The sequence below is a fragment of the Corvus moneduloides genome, chromosome 10 (genome assembly GCF_009650955.1).
Source record: "Corvus moneduloides isolate bCorMon1 chromosome 10, bCorMon1.pri, whole genome shotgun sequence".
NCBI classification, from domain to species: Eukaryota; Metazoa; Chordata; class Aves; order Passeriformes; family Corvidae; genus Corvus; species Corvus moneduloides.
Genome location: NC_045485.1, coordinates 12,070,372 through 12,090,209, shown reverse-complemented (window position 1 = coordinate 12,090,209; position 19,838 = coordinate 12,070,372). Strand labels below are relative to the sequence as shown.

General features: G+C 44.9%; 2 protein-coding genes across 2 annotated transcripts; one reads left to right on the top strand and one right to left on the bottom strand.

The window, feature by feature from the left end:
- Positions 1-5,227: 5,227 nt before the first annotated feature.
- Positions 5,228-8,295, bottom strand: CHST2 (carbohydrate sulfotransferase 2). Its single transcript, XM_032119788.1, has one exon. The coding sequence runs from the start codon at positions 8,187-8,189 to the stop codon at positions 6,900-6,902; it is 1,290 nt and encodes a 429-aa protein (XP_031975679.1). The 5' UTR covers positions 8,190-8,295; the 3' UTR covers positions 5,228-6,899.
- LOC116448899 (basic proline-rich protein-like) lies at positions 8,188-19,291 on the top strand. The gene is made up of 3 exons (XM_032119934.1): positions 8,188-8,722; positions 8,758-9,773; positions 15,140-19,291. The coding sequence occupies exons 1-2, from the start codon at positions 8,188-8,190 to the stop codon at positions 9,744-9,746; spliced, it is 1,524 nt and encodes a 507-aa protein (XP_031975825.1). The 3' UTR covers positions 9,747-9,773; positions 15,140-19,291.
- Positions 19,292-19,838: the final 547 nt, after the last annotated feature.

Here is a 19,838-nt window from a genome sequence, read left to right as displayed (position 1 = left end):
TCCAGTCTAAACCTCCATTGATGCAACTTGAGTCCATATCCTCATTTCCTATCACTTGTTACTTGGGAAAAGAGAGGTCAAGCAGATATATAAGGGTGTTCTGAAGAACAAAACAGGTCACCACTCAACCAACTAAGTTAGTACACCTAAAAACACTGGCTGACTGAGTGTGCAAGGTGTCTGATTTAGTAAATTGAACAAATAATTGAGATCTGAAGGGCTGATCCCAGACCAGTACAGCAAACATACATAGGAACCACCAGTGGCAAATAACGCAAGCTGCCAAAAGTGATTCTGGAAGTTACATAAACACTAAATATGTCACTTTTCCATTTTATGTCTCCCTTGATAAACTGTTATGAGACATGCACATGGCTTGAAACAGATAATTGTTGATAACCCTGACTGGTGGGAGAAGGAACCATCTGGCAGATGGAAAACAAGAAGGTGCCAAGAATTTAGCAGACAGGGGGCCTGCGAATTTATGCATAGAGGTCTGCAGAGAGGAATATTTAGACAAAAGTTCAGCAACTCTGTTTCTATCTATACGCAAAACAAACCAGAACATGAAAACTATCCAAATAATTATGAAAATTATTCCTGTTTGAAATTCATCTTGAAATTGTGAGGGAAATCAGTGAATCTAAAACTGTGAACTTAGAAGTGAGGAATTCTTTCTGCATATCATGATTAATCACAAATGGTTACAGCACATAGCATCACCACATTTCATCTTCTGTCCTTCAGGTTTCTGTCCTCACTGCTTTTAACATGCAAATGCCTTTATTCATCCTCTCCTGACCTTGCTGCATCAAATGATACCTCATTTGTTTCTTTCAATTTTCCTTAACAGTATTTCCTTCTTCCTATAGCAGAGAAAGAGCAACTCCTGATAAGCTCCGCTTTCTATTCCTTTCCTTTCTTCTAAGCGAATTTCTTTTGCCTCTGCTCTCCTCTTTATCCCTCCTGTGTAGAACAAGGGATCTTGCTGGATGCAGCATTCTAATTGTGAATACACATTTTTCCACTGAGATCACTACTCATTAGCCAGTTTGCTGCTGACCCTTTGCAACAGCTGAGCTCCAGCCAACACCTCTTGCAGTTAAAGGAAAGTGAGGACATGACCTATGTCAGTAGTCACAGGCAAATACAAAATTAATAAATTTATGTAACATATTTAGTAACTTTGGGGCTGGTCTTGCTAAGATCACTACTAGAACCACACAACACTGAGGTTGCTCAGGGAGACTGCAGTCTCTGTCCTTGCAGGTTTACAAGACCCACCAAGAAAAAATCTGGAGCAACCTAGTTGGATCTCATAAACTGACCCTGCTTCGAGCAAGAAGTTGGACCAGAAACCCCCCCAGGCCCCCTCCAATACAAATTTATGAGGCCATGATTTCCAGACACACCCTGAAATGTAACTCCCGCCGACTCCTGCATAATATTCCCATTCCAGTGAAAATGGCACATGCAGATATTCTTGAAAATCCCACCTAGATCTTACCAGAATCTTCAGATTTCTTAATATTGTATCAGTAGGGCCCCTTGCAGTTAGCAACTTTCACTTCAACTGATGCTGTTACAAAGGTTGCTTCCTCGCTCAGGCTGCTTCACTAATAATTTTTCATTTGGGGAGTTCCTGCAACCACATTTTCATCTTGTTTTTCAGCATGAATATCCCATTTCCATTCAAATCCCATCAGAATAATGACATTATATCCAGACAGAAGTTTGCAGTACCTCATACCAAAAGACCTGCAGGCTGTGCTGGCTACTCACCAGTTTTTCTGAGAGGAACAAAGAGATGGTAACCCTCCACTTGACCTCAATTCCCTTCCCATCACCCTGATTATAACAAGCATATTCCTGTCTCAGGAACTGCAGTGGGCACCAGAGAGCTCACCCACATCAGTTGGTGTAAACAGGTCTCTCACATACAGAATTTTCTTTTGTGAAGAAATAATGCCATATATTTTTACACACATTTTACAGCTTTGTGTTTCACTGCAGAAGCAGATGATTCTTTAATCACAGTTCTCCCATTTGCAAGGCCATTAATATTATGAATTTTTTCTTTGCTTTCACAGTGTTGACATGTGTGAGGAATGCCAGCTCTACATGGATCAAGGGAAGACAGGACACTTTACATTTTGCACCCATTCTCACTGAATTTGCATTGATCCAGACTCTGCACAGTCAATAATGCAGGCCCATTCTTGAGTTCCCTTCATGATCTCATGATGCAGGGAGCCCCAAGCTGCAAATTAAAATAAATACATGGAAATTTTCCAACTTGCAAATATAAAAGAGTCTGTGTTGTACCAGTTCTATGCATTTTCTTTGCAGAAATGATAACTTACAAGGAGAATCATGGATGTCACAACAGCCAAGAGCTGTTATTTAGACACATTAACAGAACTCATTTGTTGCCAGGGAATCCAAATAAACCAGACAAACCTTATTTTTTACTTTAAACGTGTGCAATACAATGAGTATTGTTGAAATGTTATTCCAAGTATTTTTTAATTATAAAACATGCACATTTTTGTAAGATCTTGCTCAGGATCTCTGATACAAAATGCAAACCCCATGTACTGACTGCCAGGATAACTAGCAGAAAGCACTGACAGTTGAAGTCAGATACATCAATGGCAAGCAGTCTCCCACTCACTTAGAGCCTCCAAATTAAATCTGCTTACCTTATTCATATGCATAATTCTAGCAGAGTAATATTTATACAACACCCTTAATTGAAGTGGCAGTAGAATAAGAACATTTTTGATCCATTTGATGAAGTAACATAACACAGGCAGCATTTGCCCCATGTTCAGTCTGTTCACATAAAGCATCCCCACACAACTGGACACAGCTGGCATTCACCACTCCAAAAGGACCCATGCCTGCATTTATGGGATGCACAGGAGCAAAGCTGGAACACCAACTCTCAGACCACCCCTTGCAGTGTGCAAGGGCTCATGTTAAAGACCTTTCATCTTCAACACACCACTAGCAATTAGAAATGAAAGGGGAAATAATCTCACTACTCTTCTCATGGCCTACAGGATGAAAAGCACTTGTTTCAGGATTGATTATAACCACCAGTATTCTACCTCTGAAGACCCAAGTTCTAATCAAAATGGAAATAGAAGGTTTATGGGTTTAAACTATGTTTCTCTTTCAGTCATGGTATGAAGTTTAATGCTTGACAAATTACAAAGTGATTGGAAAAATAAGGGACTTCCTCCTTTTGTTAAGAAAGAATGAAAGATGCTTGATCTAACATTTTTTTCATTGTCAGCTCAGGTTAGCAGCAGCAACTTGCACACTTTTACACATCTTGTGGTTTAGTTGATTCGGTGGAAGACAGAGGGTTTTCCTGTTTTCGTGCACTGAATGATGATTGCAATTTACCACACTTGCACTTGTTCTGGTTTTGTTCACAGCAGAAAGCAACACGTAGCTGCCCATTGGCCTTTCTCTTCCATCAAACCAGTGTGCCAAGTCTTCAGAACCGTCTCCCTTCCCACGCAACTTAGTGCACCCTGTACCTTGTTTATGCTATTGATCCTTCGCCAATACAAGCATTAGCTTCAGCTGAAGAAGCATGCTGTAATTATTAAATCAGAAAGCAAACCCAGCACTATTTTCAAGCTTAAAAGTCAAGTTTATTCTGACCACAGCTAGCTGTCCCTCCTCACAAAAGGAAAACCTCTTTTGTAACCATGTCCTTCATCTCTCTGACATCCTATTTTTTCCTGTAATTTTCCACATTTAAAACTTTTTTCAACTCAGTTTGGCTTGTTAAAGTTCCTCTATTTCCTGAATATAAAACAGGGCTAAAAATGGTATTTTAACTGCCAGTTGTTCACATACATATTTAATAGAGCAGCATTAAACACAGGGTTTAGCCCACTAGCCTTTCACACAAGCAGGGTCCCATTCACTTCTGCTGAAGCTTCACCTGAACAAACATGCAGACTTTATTTTCACAAAATGAGCATTGCATTATTTCTTCTCTTCACTGAAACACACGAGGATACAATTGTACAGTATGTTGGGTGATTCCCTGCTGCAATGTAGTAGGTGGAGCTCAAATTACGGACCAGATTCAGATGCTGTAACTCTACTGGCAGTGTTTGTATCAGGAATGCTTGCAATGCACCACTATTAGAAGAGCAGCGAGTTCTCTCTCAGAATGACAGGATAAGCTTTTTAATATAATTAGGAGCCAAAGGACATTTTCGGAGGCTAAGTCAATTGGGCTCATCTGTTTCACACTCCCAGACGCAATCAATTCCTGTTCACTTTACTCATCCTAAAACTTTCCCAAAAAAGACCAAGGAATTCTGCACACAGAAATGACCGTGCTTCAGCTCCCAAAATCAAAAGAGCCTTTGCTGTAACATGCTGCCATGAAAAACCCCCATCTAGGGTCCTGAGCGAAGTTCCATGCCGACGCCAGCGGGAGCCGAGGCGGTGGCAGTGTCCCGGCCCGGGGGGAGCTGGGCTGGCGTTCCCGGAGGCAGCTCCAGAGGGGCTCCCGGCTCCCAGCCGCCCGCCCTGCCCACAGCAGCGCTGGGGGAGCGCACACAGGGCAGTGCAGGGGGGAGCAGGCAGCTTCAGAAAGCAGGCAGGGACGAAAAGCAAGCGCCGTGCTCTACAAGCAGGTCAGATATTCAAGCACTGCCCCCGGACACACCAACGGAAGAAAATAAAAAACCCCACCGGCTACAGCCCAAAGCCAAACATCCAAAATCCTCTCAGCACTGCACTGAACGTGCACAGCTGTAAACACAAAACAACTCATTCCACAACACTAGTACCTTAATATGTATTTTAAATACCAAATTAACTATCCCTCCCGTTTCTAGCACTGCTGTCTGGAATCTAGGAATACATCCTAACAGGCCAATTAAAAGGTCTCCCATTGCTAGATTTTATGTTATTTCACTGATGGTGAAAATGAGCTGAGGGAACCAACATGTAATGCAGTCATTCAGCAAGTGTATAGGCAACCTTATGCAATAATCTTTTAACTAGTTTATTAAATGTGTTTCCTTTTCAGAATAAATTCAACATCTAATGCCAAAATTTCATCAAGAACTCAAAAAGCTTAGTAGCTAGTTATCAGCTGTTTAACTTAAAGAGTTACAAGAAATACACATATTACACATCACTAAAATTTTCACACATACACCCACACATACACGCACACTTATCAGCATCCTGTTTATATTAATTTATTTTCACAAATCAATTTCCTTTTTCCTAATCATACTCTTAACATTTTCTGAAGGCACAACACCCAAATAGGCAATGTAAAATGTACTTCCTATAGAAAAGTCTGTAGTCTCCTAAGAGAACAGTTTGGCAAAACCACGTTTGTTTAAAAACTCAAGTTCCAAAATGAGCCTTCAAAGAGCAGCAGAGAACACCAAGATTAAAAACTACTTAGGGTGTCTGCACTTTTCATATGCAACACACCACTTAACCTTTAATAAATCAGGACTTTTTCCAAGAAATTACAAAAGCAGAAATAGTAAAATCTCTTTTTTCCTTTTTTTTTTAATCATCAAGTTTTAACGATGGTACAGACTCTAGGCAGAGCTCCCAGAAAGAGCCAGACCACCATCTGGCTCCATCACAGAGCAATGACAATTCACAGGCAATGAGTCTCCAGCCAGTGCTCTGAAATCAAACGCTGGGCTGGCTCCATAAAAGCTCTATTACAGCCATGAACACACAGCTGTACATTTCCTCCCTCTTCATACATAAATATACCCTCGGACTCAGACAAAGGGAAAAAATAAATCATTTTATGCATTTTTCTATGCTTCCCTGCTATGCCTGTTACCAATCAATGTCAAGAAATATCTTACATATCTTATGTTTTGTTAGCACTATATAATATATATAATATATATAATTTTATTTTTGTTTTCACACATGCTAATGTTCTCAGTATGATAAATGTCTTTTTAAATCCCGCATTTCTTGTCACGCTGTAGATCCACTTCTATTTGACAGTGACTCCTGGACATACATGTCAAGACAAAAATGAATACTGCTGTGATGGCAAATGTTTTAAAACTCTTAGGACAGTAATACAGTGGCACTTGAAAGACTTTTTATATACAACAGAAAAGACAATAGTTAAATAGAAACCTGCTTTGCCACAGCCATAAAACCTGCACTACACTTGTGAGATCTGTATTTGTTTCTGGAAGAGCAGCTCCTGATCTTTGAACACGTCAAACGTTGCACTCCAGCCCTCCACCCATACCCTTTAAGAAGTCCACGTTGTTATTTTAAGCAAGCATCCCCTCCAGCAGTACATAAGCAACACTGTATTTCCCAAACAATTGAGGTAATTATAAAAATGAATATCATTTATTATGTTCTTTTATTACTATCATGTCTGAACATTTGCTTTCATACAAAAGTCTGATTTTCAGCATTAGGTTTTCCAAGGGCATCCCCTCTGCACCAAGGGAGACAAAGATGTGTTAGGAATTGTGCAAGAGTTTTTGTTACCATCTTCAAACCCACAAGAACTTCATGAACGATTTTGGTACAGAACAACTGCCTGGCATTTTAGAGAAGGAGGAAGGGGCTTTACACGTATTTTCAGTTCAACTTGATTTTTTTTTTTTTTTTTTTTGTAAATCGCATCTAACCCAATGCAAGGGGCAGGTAATAAAAAAATAAAAGAAAAAAAAAAAAAAAAAGGAAGAAAGAAATCATCGCATTACTGTATGTTACCCTTCAGCAGTCTTTGGAGGAAATCGGAAACCAGGTTGCTTTTCCCGGCTCCCTCCCTCACTCAAGGCAGCCGGAGCGGCTCCTCTGCCCGGGGCTCGGCCACCCCCGGGCGCCCGGTGGTTGCCGCTGCCCCGTCACAGCCGCGGCTTCCTGAGCAACGTTCTGCTGAGGTCCTTCACCTCCTCGGGGCTGCCGACCCGCTCGTAGCCCAGCAGGGCCATGGGCTGGTGGCAGTACTCCTCGACCTGCTTGATCTGCTGGTAGCTGAGCGCAGTCCTCCAGGCACTCAGCGCCTGGGTGGCGTTCCTGGCCGACACCACGAACGGCTTGGAGGAGTAGCCGGGGCCACTGGTCATGTTGAGGGCGAACTTCTCCATCTCCGGGCTGACTGCCAGGTTCACAAAGCCATACACCTGCCGCAGGGTCTTGATTGGCTCGACCACCAGGTCCTCGTAGCGCACGGCCATGTAGTTGCCCTGGAGCCAGTCAGGGGGGTGCAGAGCAGTCTGCAGGGTCTTGGCCATGCTGCTGCAGATGACCTCCATGGCACCTAGGGCATGGTAGTCCGAGCCGCCCCCCCCCTCCTTCTTCCCGCCCAGCTTGTGGCCAGCATCAAGGAAGGGCATGCGGTGGATGTGGGGGTCCCGGCTCCTCACCACCTGCAGGCTCTCCCGGATAAGGCCGTGCCGGGACTTGATGCGGGAGCTGGCGACGGCCCGGGGGTCCCGCACCAGATGGATGACTTTGAGGTCCAGGGTCGGGTCCCGCATGAGCGGGGCGAGGACAGCCAGATCAAAGACACGTACGCCCTTGATGACCAGCGTGTGGTACTTGTGGCATTCCTCCTGGAAGCGGCTGAGGCGCTGCGGGGGACACTTTTTGCACACCCGGTCGTCCACCATGCCCACGACCTCCTTGCGATAGGCCGGGCAGAGAGGTGAGGAGCAGATGACCTTGTTGGTGGCCGCCCCGAAGATGCCGAGCGTGGTGAGGTTCTTGCCGGCGCCCGCCGTGCTGTAGAGCTGGAAGACGGAGAGGTCGCATCGGTACAGGGAGCTCAGCATGTCGCGGGCCGCCCCTTGCAGCGAGACGGCGTCACCGGGGTACAGCTTCTGCCAGACGTGCCACACCGGCTCGTAGAGGAAAAAGACCTCGGGGTTCTGGTTGAAGAGCTCCCCGAAGAAGGACGAGCCCGAGCGCCAGGTGGTGAAGACATAGACCAGCTGCCGCCGGGCGCCCGCCGGGCCGCGGCTCCCGGCCGGTGGCGGCGGCGGCGGGGGGTGGTGGCGGGGGGCTGCCGGGGGCTCCCCGCAGCGCCGCGGCTCCCGCCGCCACTTGTACTCCAGCAGGTTGAGCGCGGCGAGCAGCAGCAGCAGCGCGTAGCCGAGGCACAGCGCCAGCGCCTTCCGCCGGCACACTTTCATGCTGGGCGGCGGCGGAGCCAACTGTTGCTCAGCGCCCCGGCGCCCCGGGGCCCGCGGCGGGCATCAGGGCACACCGCCCCCGGCGCCGTCTCCCGGCCGGCCCCCCGCGCCCGGTCCGCATAGCGCAGCCGCCGCGACGGCCCCGCCGCCGCCGCCCCCGCCGCTGCCCTACTTAGCAGCGGCGCGGCCACCCGCCCGCCCCGCGCTTCTCCCGCGCCGCCATCGCCGAGCGACCGCGGGCGCCGCCGCAGCGCAGCTCACGGCGGCCGCCGGGGCGAGGCGGTGCCGCGCTCCGCTCCGCCCCACAGCGCGGGGCGGCAGCGAGGGCGGACGGGGGCTGCACCGCCCCGCCACAGCGCATCGCTCCGCGCCCCGCCCCCGCCGCGTCGGGAGGGCTCCGGTGCCGCCGCCGCCACCGAGGGGCGGCCCCGACCGGCGGCGCCCGCCCCGCGCTCGCCATTGGCGGCCCCGCCGCCCGGCCTCGGGCTGCAGCGCTCCGCCCGGCCGCCCCCGCGGAGAGCCCGGACTGAGCGGTACCGGCACCGGCCGCGGCCCCGCACCGCCTGAGTGTGGAGGACACTTCTAGGAGCGGCTCTCTGCCGGGGCGCTTCTGTAAACCCTGCCCGGCGGGAGGCTCCTCACCCGGTACCCCTCGCACAGCGGAGCAGCGCCCGTAACGGGGAAAACAAAAGAGGGGGGAAAAGCCCTGAAAGGCTTGAGAGGGTTCCGGGCCCAGCCCCCCCGCCCTTAGCCCGGTCTGTGCAGAAACTCAGAGTTCCCAAAGGTTCTCCAAAAACATTTTTTAAAAACCCTCACACTGGATCTTCCTGGCAGAGCTCAACACAAATCGATCTGCCCGCAGTTCTTCACAATATTTTTATAACCGCTGCCCGGTCACCAGGCGGCCCCTTGGGTCAGGACTGGCCGGAGCGCGGTGCGGTCGGGGGGCACGCCCAGCCCGGGCGGCCCCGAGCCCAGCGCAGCCCCGCGAGTGCCGGGGAGAGCCCAGCACAGCCCCCGCTCCTGCCCTGGCCCCGCTGCTGCCGCCGGCCCACACCAGCACCGACCGGCAGCGGCCGGCGGTGGGCCCCGAAACTCCCTGCCCCAGGTGGGAATCAAAACGGGCAGGGCTTTCTCCTGTGTCGTGGAGCCACGGCGCTGTGTGAAGGGCAGTGTAAGCAGTGGTGCAGCTCCAGGTGGCACCGGTACTCTAAAGACGACCACATCCCCAAAACGCGGCTGAAAACGCACGGAGTGGCGAGTCTCGAGTGGACAGCGCACTTGTGGGACACACACTGCCCGATGGGCTTCCGACAATGCCCAGTGACTCTTTTGAAATTTTCTCAGCGGCTTCCTCCGCCGCCGACGGAGCTCGGAGCACTCCGGGGCTGCTCACGAGTTACAGAAGCGTTTCGCGGCTCTCTCCTGTCCATTGCTTTCTCTACCCAGCAGCTCTCGCGTCCGTGCAGCCTCTCCCACCATGCAGAGGATATACACGGCCCACCTCCCCGGGCAGCCGGGAGCCTGGAGCTGCTGGACGGCTGCACCTGGCTCTGACCAATCCCTCCACAACAGATGACACTGGTGAGTTTTTGCTGGAACGTTTATTAACAGCACGGATCTGACAGTACAGCAGAAGCTTTTACACTCAGAGAGCGGATAAAGCACAAATTCACCCGGTGCACGTCTTGCCTGGTAGCACACTATTTAATAAAGGCAAGAAAACAGTACGAGAGGGTGAAGGAGCTAAATGTGTAAGCAATCTTCATATCCCTTATCAAAAAATTTCAATACTTCTCCCACATTTTCTACAGGGATATTAACAGCCAAGCTCCCTTTCTGGCAAAGCTTCTAAGCCCCTTCCAGCCTCAAAGTGAAGAGTAAGGTCTGTAGCAGGACCTTCCCTGCTTGCTCCTCCGAACTCCGAGGGCAGTTGGCAGCGGGATGGGAGCAGGGAGCTCCCCTAGTGTGCGACACCAGTGCCGCCCACACGCCGCCGTCCCGGCTGCGACACAGCCATCAAACCACACAGGCCAACTCAGAACCGTCCCACAAGCTGCCAGGGACGCTAGTGGCAGTGTTAAAATGTTACTGTGACTTTTCATACAGAAGTAATTCGTTAATAGCAGACTTTAAATAACCACTAGATACTCAATAAAAAGTCTCTATTTCATTAAAACTGAGGGGGAAGGGGAAGCCGTTTTTTTTACCCCACAGTGCTCCAGAGGAAGTCTTTAAAGCCACGTTGCATACAAATTATTTGTATCTAGTTGCCAAAATAAATGTGCAGTTTAAACCTGATGAGCTTAAAACAATTGACTTGTAAGATTTGAAACACAGTATATAATGAAAAATAATAAACCTCTGGAGCATCTTGTAGCGTAAAATTCTTGCAGTTATTTTATTCTTTAGTTCTAATCCATGAGTTCTTCACATACAACAAGACTTCTGCTTATATATTTTTATAAAGGTTCGTATTAAATATTTATTTGGCTTTCCATGCTCACTACAGATGAAGTGACCATCACCTAGCTAAAGCAGAAATGTTTCTTTTTCATTCTGGAATGGTCTGTAGTAGCATCAATTAGTCTATATTAGATGATGAATGACAACGGCAGTATTGAGGCACTGGAGTTCATAAAGCAATATCTCTCACCACTATTGTTCTGCAGCACTAGTGCAATAAAGGGCAGAGACTACAGGGAGCAAAACCAATTCATAGCAGTGAAAAATCATTAAAATACCGTGAAGTTCAAATTAGTCCCTTCTTTCCAATTCACTTGGTTGAAGAGAGATATGAAATTTTCTGAAAAAACTTACAATGCCAGCTCCAGTTCTTACACCATTTAAAATTTAGTAAGTAACAAAGATAAGCAAACGTGAACTGCAGGTATAACATTTGAAATGGTAAAACTAATCAGTAAACCCAAACATTAAAAGCTGTAATTGGATTCTGCACCTTCCCTGCTGTTACGCAGTGGTTACATCTCTCTGAATCAGCAAGTGCAGAAGTACTGACAGCAACACTGCCTTCATCAAACTGCTCCAACTTCACGAGGAAAACACAGGGCCCAGCAGCTCTTTAATTCGACCTACATGCTGCTAAATCCAATCTTATTTTTCAGAACTGGAGCAATGTAGGTATTTATGCTGTGCAGGTGGATCCAAGTACCCACGCAGAGCACACCTGCAATCAATCAGGTTCAGTGCAGCTGCTGTATCTGGTCTTCCCAGAGGTTTCAGACCTGGTAATCAAGTTATCACTTTGAATAACTCAATATCAATGAATATGGAATGAGTTTATCTGGAAAAGATTTAGACAGCCAACTTTTAATTCACAAGTTTGGAACTTTGGTTGGTTGGTTTTTTAAAATCATCTCTGTATCTGTCGCAAAGTACTAGAAACATATATGGCAAAGAAACACAATAGAACAAAAACTGTTCAGAGGCACAGAAAGTGTGTGAAAGAGGAACATTCTGCAGCTGAACAAATACAGCTCTTCACAAATTTATTCAGATACTTCAGTGTACATTTTCCACCCTCTATTTTACTTCATGGCAATCTATTTTAGGCTCACTAATTTCAGTATACTAGATCACCCGTGTCAAATAATAAAAAGTTTCCTTTCACTTTTTGAAAGGCCAGCTTCACTTTTTGATAATTATATGTAGTTTCCTTTGATAGAGCAGAAAAGAATGCAACTTTTGCAGTGCAGGTTGTTACACTCTACAAACTTCAGATAGAATTGGGTGGCTGTATTTACCTCAAACTCTGCAGCCAGAAGTGTGTAAAGTGAGGGATAAGTAACTGCAATAAGAATGTCCCAATTTAAAATATGAGGGGGATAAAATCATACTTTTTTTTCATTCAATGCTTAAACATTTTATGTTACTGTTTAGTATTTTATATTTAGTAACTGTGTTTATGAATTTTACATGTAATATTTAGGCAGCCCAAATCCTGATGAGCTGAACTTCTTCCCCCCTCAAAGTGATACTGCCCCAGTCAGAATTCTCCAAGATTGCCCTCACAACATCCCTTCATTTAAGCAATGGGGCTGAAAAAGGTTTCATCCTTACTGGAACACTTCCCAGCTTTATATCTTTTCATTCTTAAAGATTTGCCTTTCTCATGCTCACAAGGATGCAATGGGCACAAGAAGTTCTTCCTGAAGTCAAATTTCAGCAAGATTTTATCTTTTATAACAAACTGAAAGATGGAGATTTATGCTGTTATATACCTAGTGTGAGGTAAGTTCTGGGTGCTGATTAAGTATTCCTGTATCTAGCTTAATCTATTCAGGATAGACAGAGATCCTGAATTCCTCAAACACTATCCAAAAGTGAGATTCTTAAAACTAAACCACAAGTTATAGACCACAAAATGTGAACAACATTATGTAAAATTTAGTAGCTCTCAAAACTTGGGAAACCTATTAAGACTGTATTTTAGTATCACCACTGGAGATGGATTACAAGAATCTAAAGAGTAGCATTTAGAATTGCAGGTATTTATATTTTGCACCCTTCTTTTCAGTATTGTGCATAATGTCTTACCAGCACATTCAACATGTCATGCAGCAGTGGCAGCTGATTTCCCTCAAAACACGCTTTTTTCCAGTGATGTTGACTCCTTCAGCAGCCATTTCATTAAGTGATGGCTGCAGCAATCTGCGTTCTAAAGTATCCATTTTCTCTTGGATGTTCCTTCTGAACTGTGTGTGCAGAAGCAGCTGGCAGGGACCAAAATTAAAGCAGCCACTCATAAACCAGAAATACAAAGCCAAGTGGATAACCTGTCTGTAACAAGCTCTTCCCTTCAACCCCAGTTTCTCTTTTATATTCAATTCCATTTGCACAGGTGACATTTTCAATAAACTTAATTTCAATAAATATTTTTAAATTTTTATTTGTGCAGCTGAAGGAATTCCAGAACTTTGCAAATGTCCTGGGGACACTGCAGTGTAGACTAGTCTCTATTTGACTTTCATTAAAATTAGAAATCTTTTTTTGGCTGTTGTGTAACTGGTTCAAGTTCTAAAGGAAATTAAGAGATTCTACTTTTATAACCGCATACCTTTTAAACAAGGGGCAATGCACTGTTTCACACCAAAAGCTTCCCAAACCTTTAGCAGGTCACACCTAAGAGCTACCTCAGCCCCATACATTTGGGCATCTCTAAACCCCGTCCAACCAAACCCTTGATCCTAACACCCTTCACCCCCAGGGCTTGGGGTGCCCAGGAGCCCTTCAGCTGCTCAGGGCAGTCCTGTCCCTGGATAACATCCCTGTCCCAGGGGCTCTGCCTGGCACCGGTGCCACACAGGGTCACCCAATACCTCCTGCTGCACAGTCCCAGGGGCCTCATTTGCCTCTTCCCTCCCTGAGGGCAGAAGGCAGAAGCCAAACAATGATCCCTTGGATCTAAGCTCCCAGGTGATGGAGCAAAACAGCCAGTTCTCATTTGACTATGGATTGGACAAATTTATATCCCAGGGAAGAGAGTTGCCAATCCCTGTCTAAAGAGCTTTGGACAAAAGAGTGAGAATTCAGTTTCTCACATAAGTAACATACAATATGCAATAAATTACTGTCTCAGAAGGTTATTGAAATTAATCCACTGCATCTCTTCAAAACTCACAGAATAACATAAAGCATTCACTAATTACTCTTGAAAATCCCCAGGATTTGAGAAAAAGGGACTCTCTATCTATAGCATTTTCGTATTTCTCCTCCATACCACAGTGGCATGAAAGATGAGTTTTCCCCCAGTGAAACTGCCTAGAAATGAGGCTTTATTACAAACGTATCTTCTTTCTTTCTTTCTTTCTTTTTTAATTTCTCTAGTACAATTACCCTGTGCAAAAACAGAGGATGAGAATCTCCAGCCCCTCAGTTCACACAATGGACAGAATTCAATCCCAGTCTCATGTCTAAAAGTTTATAGCCAATTCTTTTCCAGAATTTGCCCAAGGCAAAAGTCTCCATTCAGTTAATCAGCAGACTGTTCTTTTCTCATAGCACAGGGAAGATAACCTGAAATGCCAGGAAAAAACATAAATCCAAGAGACGCAGATTTCATGATGAAAATGCCCAGTATCAGCTGCAATGCACCTCTATACCATAATAAGTTCAGAAGATTCATCTCTACCCTCCCGAGTTTCTATTTGCAACAGTGCAGTCAGTGTTTGCTCCAGCAGGATCTAGCAGGTGGAAACATCTGGCTAAAGCATTCCTGAAACACCAAAGGTGTATCTCTTTAGCACGGCTCAAAAAAGATGAAAACTGGTTTCTACTCCCAGTGATGGCTTTGGTAGTGATTCTGATTGCTAGTAATGATCCTGGAAGTTCAATCCTGGGCACAGGCTGCTCCATCTTCCACAAATCCAAACTGTATGCATCAATTCCACCCTCCTCTTCCCACGCCAGCTAAATTTTAAAACAAGAACAGTTTGTCATACAGAATTAAGAAATTCTGCCAGGTTAAATCTTTCTGTGAAAGATTTCTGAGAGCTTTACGCAGACCTTATGCTCACCCCTTCTCCTTGCTCACCTCTCTACAGGCATAGTTACCACACACAAGCTCTAGTCTCAGACCTAGGTCCAGCCTCAGGAGGCCAAGAAACAGACTCAGGGAAAAAGATTGCACACTTGCTTGCAGACAGCCTCTTAACAAGGTCTTGAAGAGTCAAACTGATGGTCTGTATTTGAGGCAAACAGCTACAGCAAGTTCCCCAGTCCACACAAGAGTAAAAATAGAGCAAGGTCCAGAGATATCAAAACATCCCATGTTTAGGAACTCTGAGCTCTAAGAGGAGATTGTCAGTAACTGCGAGTTGTAATCTATCCCAAAGAAATACTCTGGGCTCTAACATCAAGAGTTCATATCCCAGCCTTTCCCATCTTGTGGGGGCATCTGAGGTCTCTCTCTTCTTTTTTGTCTTTCACAGATCTTGCAGAACCTAAATTATCTTGAAGGCATTTGCTCCTCTCATGTTTGAGTTCTGTTTTCAAATGTCACTGGAGCGAAGGGGAGAAGGAGAGAGGAGAGAGCCTGTAACAGCTCGCGGCTAAGAGATGGCCCCAGTCCTGCACGTCCTTACAGCCTTGCACCTCATCCTATGGGCCTGCCCACCCTGTGCCCACTCACCATTTCCACAAGGAAAGCTGTCAAACAAAGCAGCAGAAAGGACAGAAGAAGAAAGCGAGGCACAGGGAAGGAGGGAACAGGACCTGCCTCTAAAGCAGCACCAAGGTGTGACATTGGCCCAGCCACAGCACTCAGTGTCCCGCTACAGCTCCACCCGGGCTCCTCGCCCTCCCTGCCTTCTCTGCAAACTGCTGCCAGTGTTAATGAGCACTGCTCGTTCATCAGCTCCTCATCCGAGCAGCAGTCCCAAGTGGGAGCTTCCTTTGTTCAAGAGAGAATTACACAGACAACTACAGAGCGAGCAGCCCATGCCCCATTAATGAGTTAGAGGAGCACAGAGGTCACTGTTGACAGAGGAACAGCAGCAGCCATTAGGGTTGGACAACACAGGCAGAACAGCATCGAGCAGCAGAGAGCGGGTGAGGCCAAGGAACTGTTCATGTGTAACAGGCACGAACAGTGCTCTCTTCCAGGTTAAAAATAAAAACATTTCTGGTATCAGCAAACTGCCAATTTTATTGTTGCCATGTCAATTGGAAAATTTTCTACATAAAATACAAACCCAAAAGCAAGTAAGACAAAAAAGTCCATGTGAAACTACCATTTCCTCTTTAAGTAACCACAAACAGTAAACTTTCCAGCTTAAGACAGAGTTACACTGTAGATCATCCCAGCACAAGATCAGACATCAGAAGTGGCAAATGGCACAGGCTCACCCATAAAAGCCAACACTGCATGGAGAGAAGCAGGTGGAGGAAAAAACAGTATGCAACTGTTTAAGACTTCTGTATGCTACAAGGGAAAGAGATTTGGACAAAATTAAATTATCATTTTAGTTGTGATACTTACAAGAGTGGCTTAAAAATTGAGGAGCAGCAGCTCCAGCAGCAGCAAGAACCACCAAAGTACTGGAATTCTTGCGCCAGCACATGCAGCAATGAGAAAAAAATATTTATATTACTGCTATGAACTGTTTTAATAACATGTAAATTTATGACCTCAGCAGCCTTATTCTGAAAAGTAAACTGATACAATTTTCAGACTGACATTATCAGGTTTGTAATTTGATAAATCTCATTATATTGAGCAGCTTAATTGATACTGAACAGTGCTTGATTTTAAGAGAAGATAACTGTAAAATTCTCATCTAGGTTATTCCACTGTTGCTATCTTCACCTCTAGAATATTCACCTTAAGTATTCAGGGTAGACCAACAATAGCTGAGAACAAAACACCAAACTCCTCACACAGCAGTACGAAAGTGCAGCAAGCTACCTCTCTAAAAACTACCAAGTTCAGACCTTAGTCCATCTGCAGCAATACAGCAATGCTTCTCATTTTTGTTTATTTAAAGCATCAATTCCACTGAAGCACTCTAACTGCCTGTGGAGGAAAACCCCACAAGCAAGCTGCCTCAAGTGATGAGAGAGAGTCAGAACAGATTTGCCATTTGCAGCTGATCTTGCTTTTCTCATCCCAAGATTCTGGTTTTTAAGGCATTACATGAACTCTTCACTCTCGTGTCACCAGGACAGATGAACTCACATCAGCGACAGCTGCAATTCTAAATATACGCTTTGGAAAATATTTGTTACCCTTGTTCCTAAGTGGTTGTTGATTCTTACACTTCAAAACCTGCAAAGGGGAGGTGGGGGGAGACCACGTGCACGTGCAGTGTCCAAATAACCTGATACTGATGTTCAGAAACCAACTCTTCCTCAAGCAGTATTACAAAAAATACATGCAGCTGCTCTGCAGCGAAGTCAAAGGAAGTCAGAGTGAAGCAGTTTGAATACAAACACTTCTGTAACACTGGGAAAATTTTAATTGTTGAAAGGAGACTCTATGCACTACATAACCTTCTACACCAGGACAGGGCACTGAGCCTGACCAAGCCTTGTGGAGACACTCCCTGAGCCAGGACTGGCTCAGAGCAGATGTACCTGCACCTGTGTCCCTTGAAGGCCTTCCCATAAACATCGGGATGTCCTGGAGTGCAGGGCAGGCTTCACCAAAGTTTATCAGAACAGCAGTGTCTAGCACAGATCTGGGAACATACCACGGACGTTCCCTTTCCAAGGTCACCCCACTCTGTTTCAGGCTGCTCAGGAGTTCTCAGCCAGGCTAGAACTGGGCTTGTACAAGCTACACTCGGTTTCTCTGCTTTGGACAAGCCTGAACACTGAAGCATGAACATTTCCCTCTGGTTTCCCTAAGGCAGGGCAGGAGAGAACAGAGGAGCCCATTACCCACTTGTGTCTCCACGCCCTCCTGAAGCTGAAGAGCTGGACTTGCGCACACCGAGGGATCTGAGAGGATAATGAGCTCCCTCTTCCTCTACAACCACAGAAACCTTTGGGAGACACAGGACCACACCTCTCCAGGTCAGGACCTTATTTCACAAGGATTCATCTGAATGCTACTTCCTGAATCTCAGATCAGTTATTTACATTACCCACTCAGCACTTCACCCCAAAAGGCTGCAGAAACACAAGATCACACAGTAATGGCAATGGCGACTGTACCTTGTCACTGCAATGTGACCTAAAGAAAAATGAATTTCATAAGCAGCCTAATTTTAAGTCTTCAATAATAATTTGCATCTTTTACAAAAGATTTGTTACCAGATGCTGTCCCCTTCCTGCTTTTCTTTGTGTAAAAGCCAAGCTATAAACAAAACCACAAAAGCAGGAGAAAATTACAACTAAGCAGGATCAAAAGATACTCTTTTCTACAGGGCAAAAAAACCCAGGCAGTCCAGTTAATTATACAGATTCTTAATTGCTCTTAAGAGACTATTGGGTAAGAACAGCTGTTTTAAAGCCCAAGACACAAAGCAAAGAAGAGGTATGAGAATGGTATTTAGAGAACAGATACTGAAAAAGGCATTGCATAATAGAGCACTTACAAAATAAAGCCTAATGGGTGTGCTCCTTTAGCTCTTTTGCTACTCGGCTTAAGCTTTCTATAATCACTGATGAGAATTTTTAAAAAGCTGAAATGAAAATTAATTATTGAAAAGTACCTGAAATGCTAAGTGATCTTCTACCCTGAGAGTTTTTAGCTATTAAATGAAATACACAATTGATTCTGCAGATAAAACACTCCTGTGGCAAAGCATCTTTAGTCCCACTTGACCCAAAACATTGACATTCATCGCTCCTCCATTTTATAAACAGCTACAAGATAAAAGTAATGAAGTTAATTGGATCTGAAGTGATCATCTTCCCACTGCACAGTTAGGATTTTCCCTGTCCCCGACTGATTTTAGTACCTACTTTTCTCTCTAGAAAGCCTCATCTGGTCTGTGCCAGGTATGAACACACAGCATTTAAGAAAAAAATAAATTGGTTTCTAATAGTTTAGCAACCAAAATCTGTGCTGAATCCTATCCTGAAACACATTATGTTACAGGGAGAAAGAAAAATACAAAAAATAAACTCTGCATATTTCTAAAACAGATTGTTTATAATGTATTACAAAAAGATAAAAGGTGTATTCTTTTCTCATTATCAATGCATCTATTCAATACTCATTCTAAGAAAGTCTTTACAGTATGCATGCATTCTCCATAGTTTCAGTGTTCCGGATCACAGTTCTCATTAGCAAAGAGAATTCTCCACTTAATTCTCACATATGCAACAATTTATATAATCTTATCACAATGTCTCTCATCAGGAAAAAAAGAGAGAAAATATGTTGTGGTTTTTTTTTTTTTGTAAGACCTTTCAGATCCTGCTTCAGGAAGTGCAGCCACTGAGGCTATTTACATGTCCAACAGAAGATTTTCCCCAGCACATTTACAAATCTTTAACTGTGTGAAGCCTGTGGATACACCAATGTAACAGCAGGCCATCATCCAGCACCCTGTGCCTGCAGTTAAGCACAGCTTTTGCTTTCACAAACAGTTCACAAGAGGCCAGATCCCTTTTGATTTTATATTTTTATTACAATCTCCCCACGCCTCCACATATAAACGCTGAACCCTCCCCATTTCTCGTCCCTCCCCCTCTCCCACCCACAGAAAGGTTGCATGGTAAGGTGATGCAATTTAAAGCCACATCAATGCCTAACACACAGAAAAGGTTTGGAGAAGGGAAAGCCTAACATTAAAAATAAAAAAAAAAAAGTTAAACAGCCTCTTGAATCAAAAATATTAATAAATATGTAACAAAATTTAATTTTTCCCACCCTGAAGAATTTCCACAACAGAGGAATAAATTCAATAAAATAATGTAAAAGCTTTCCTTTTGCAGTAAAAATCAGTTTTAGAAAACAAGAGTGTACTTGAAGGCTGCAATTATTGTATCTATACTTAAGAAGTCACAGAGCCTCAGGCTTGGTGTCCTTTTAGTGTTCCCCATGTGTGCCACAAAGGCGGCTTGTTACTGAGACATCACACATATGCTACACACACACCCCAGAGGATGTGTCTTTGCAGAGGCCCTTTTTTAAAAACAAACAAAAACATTACTGCGGTGTTATAAATATCCCTGTGA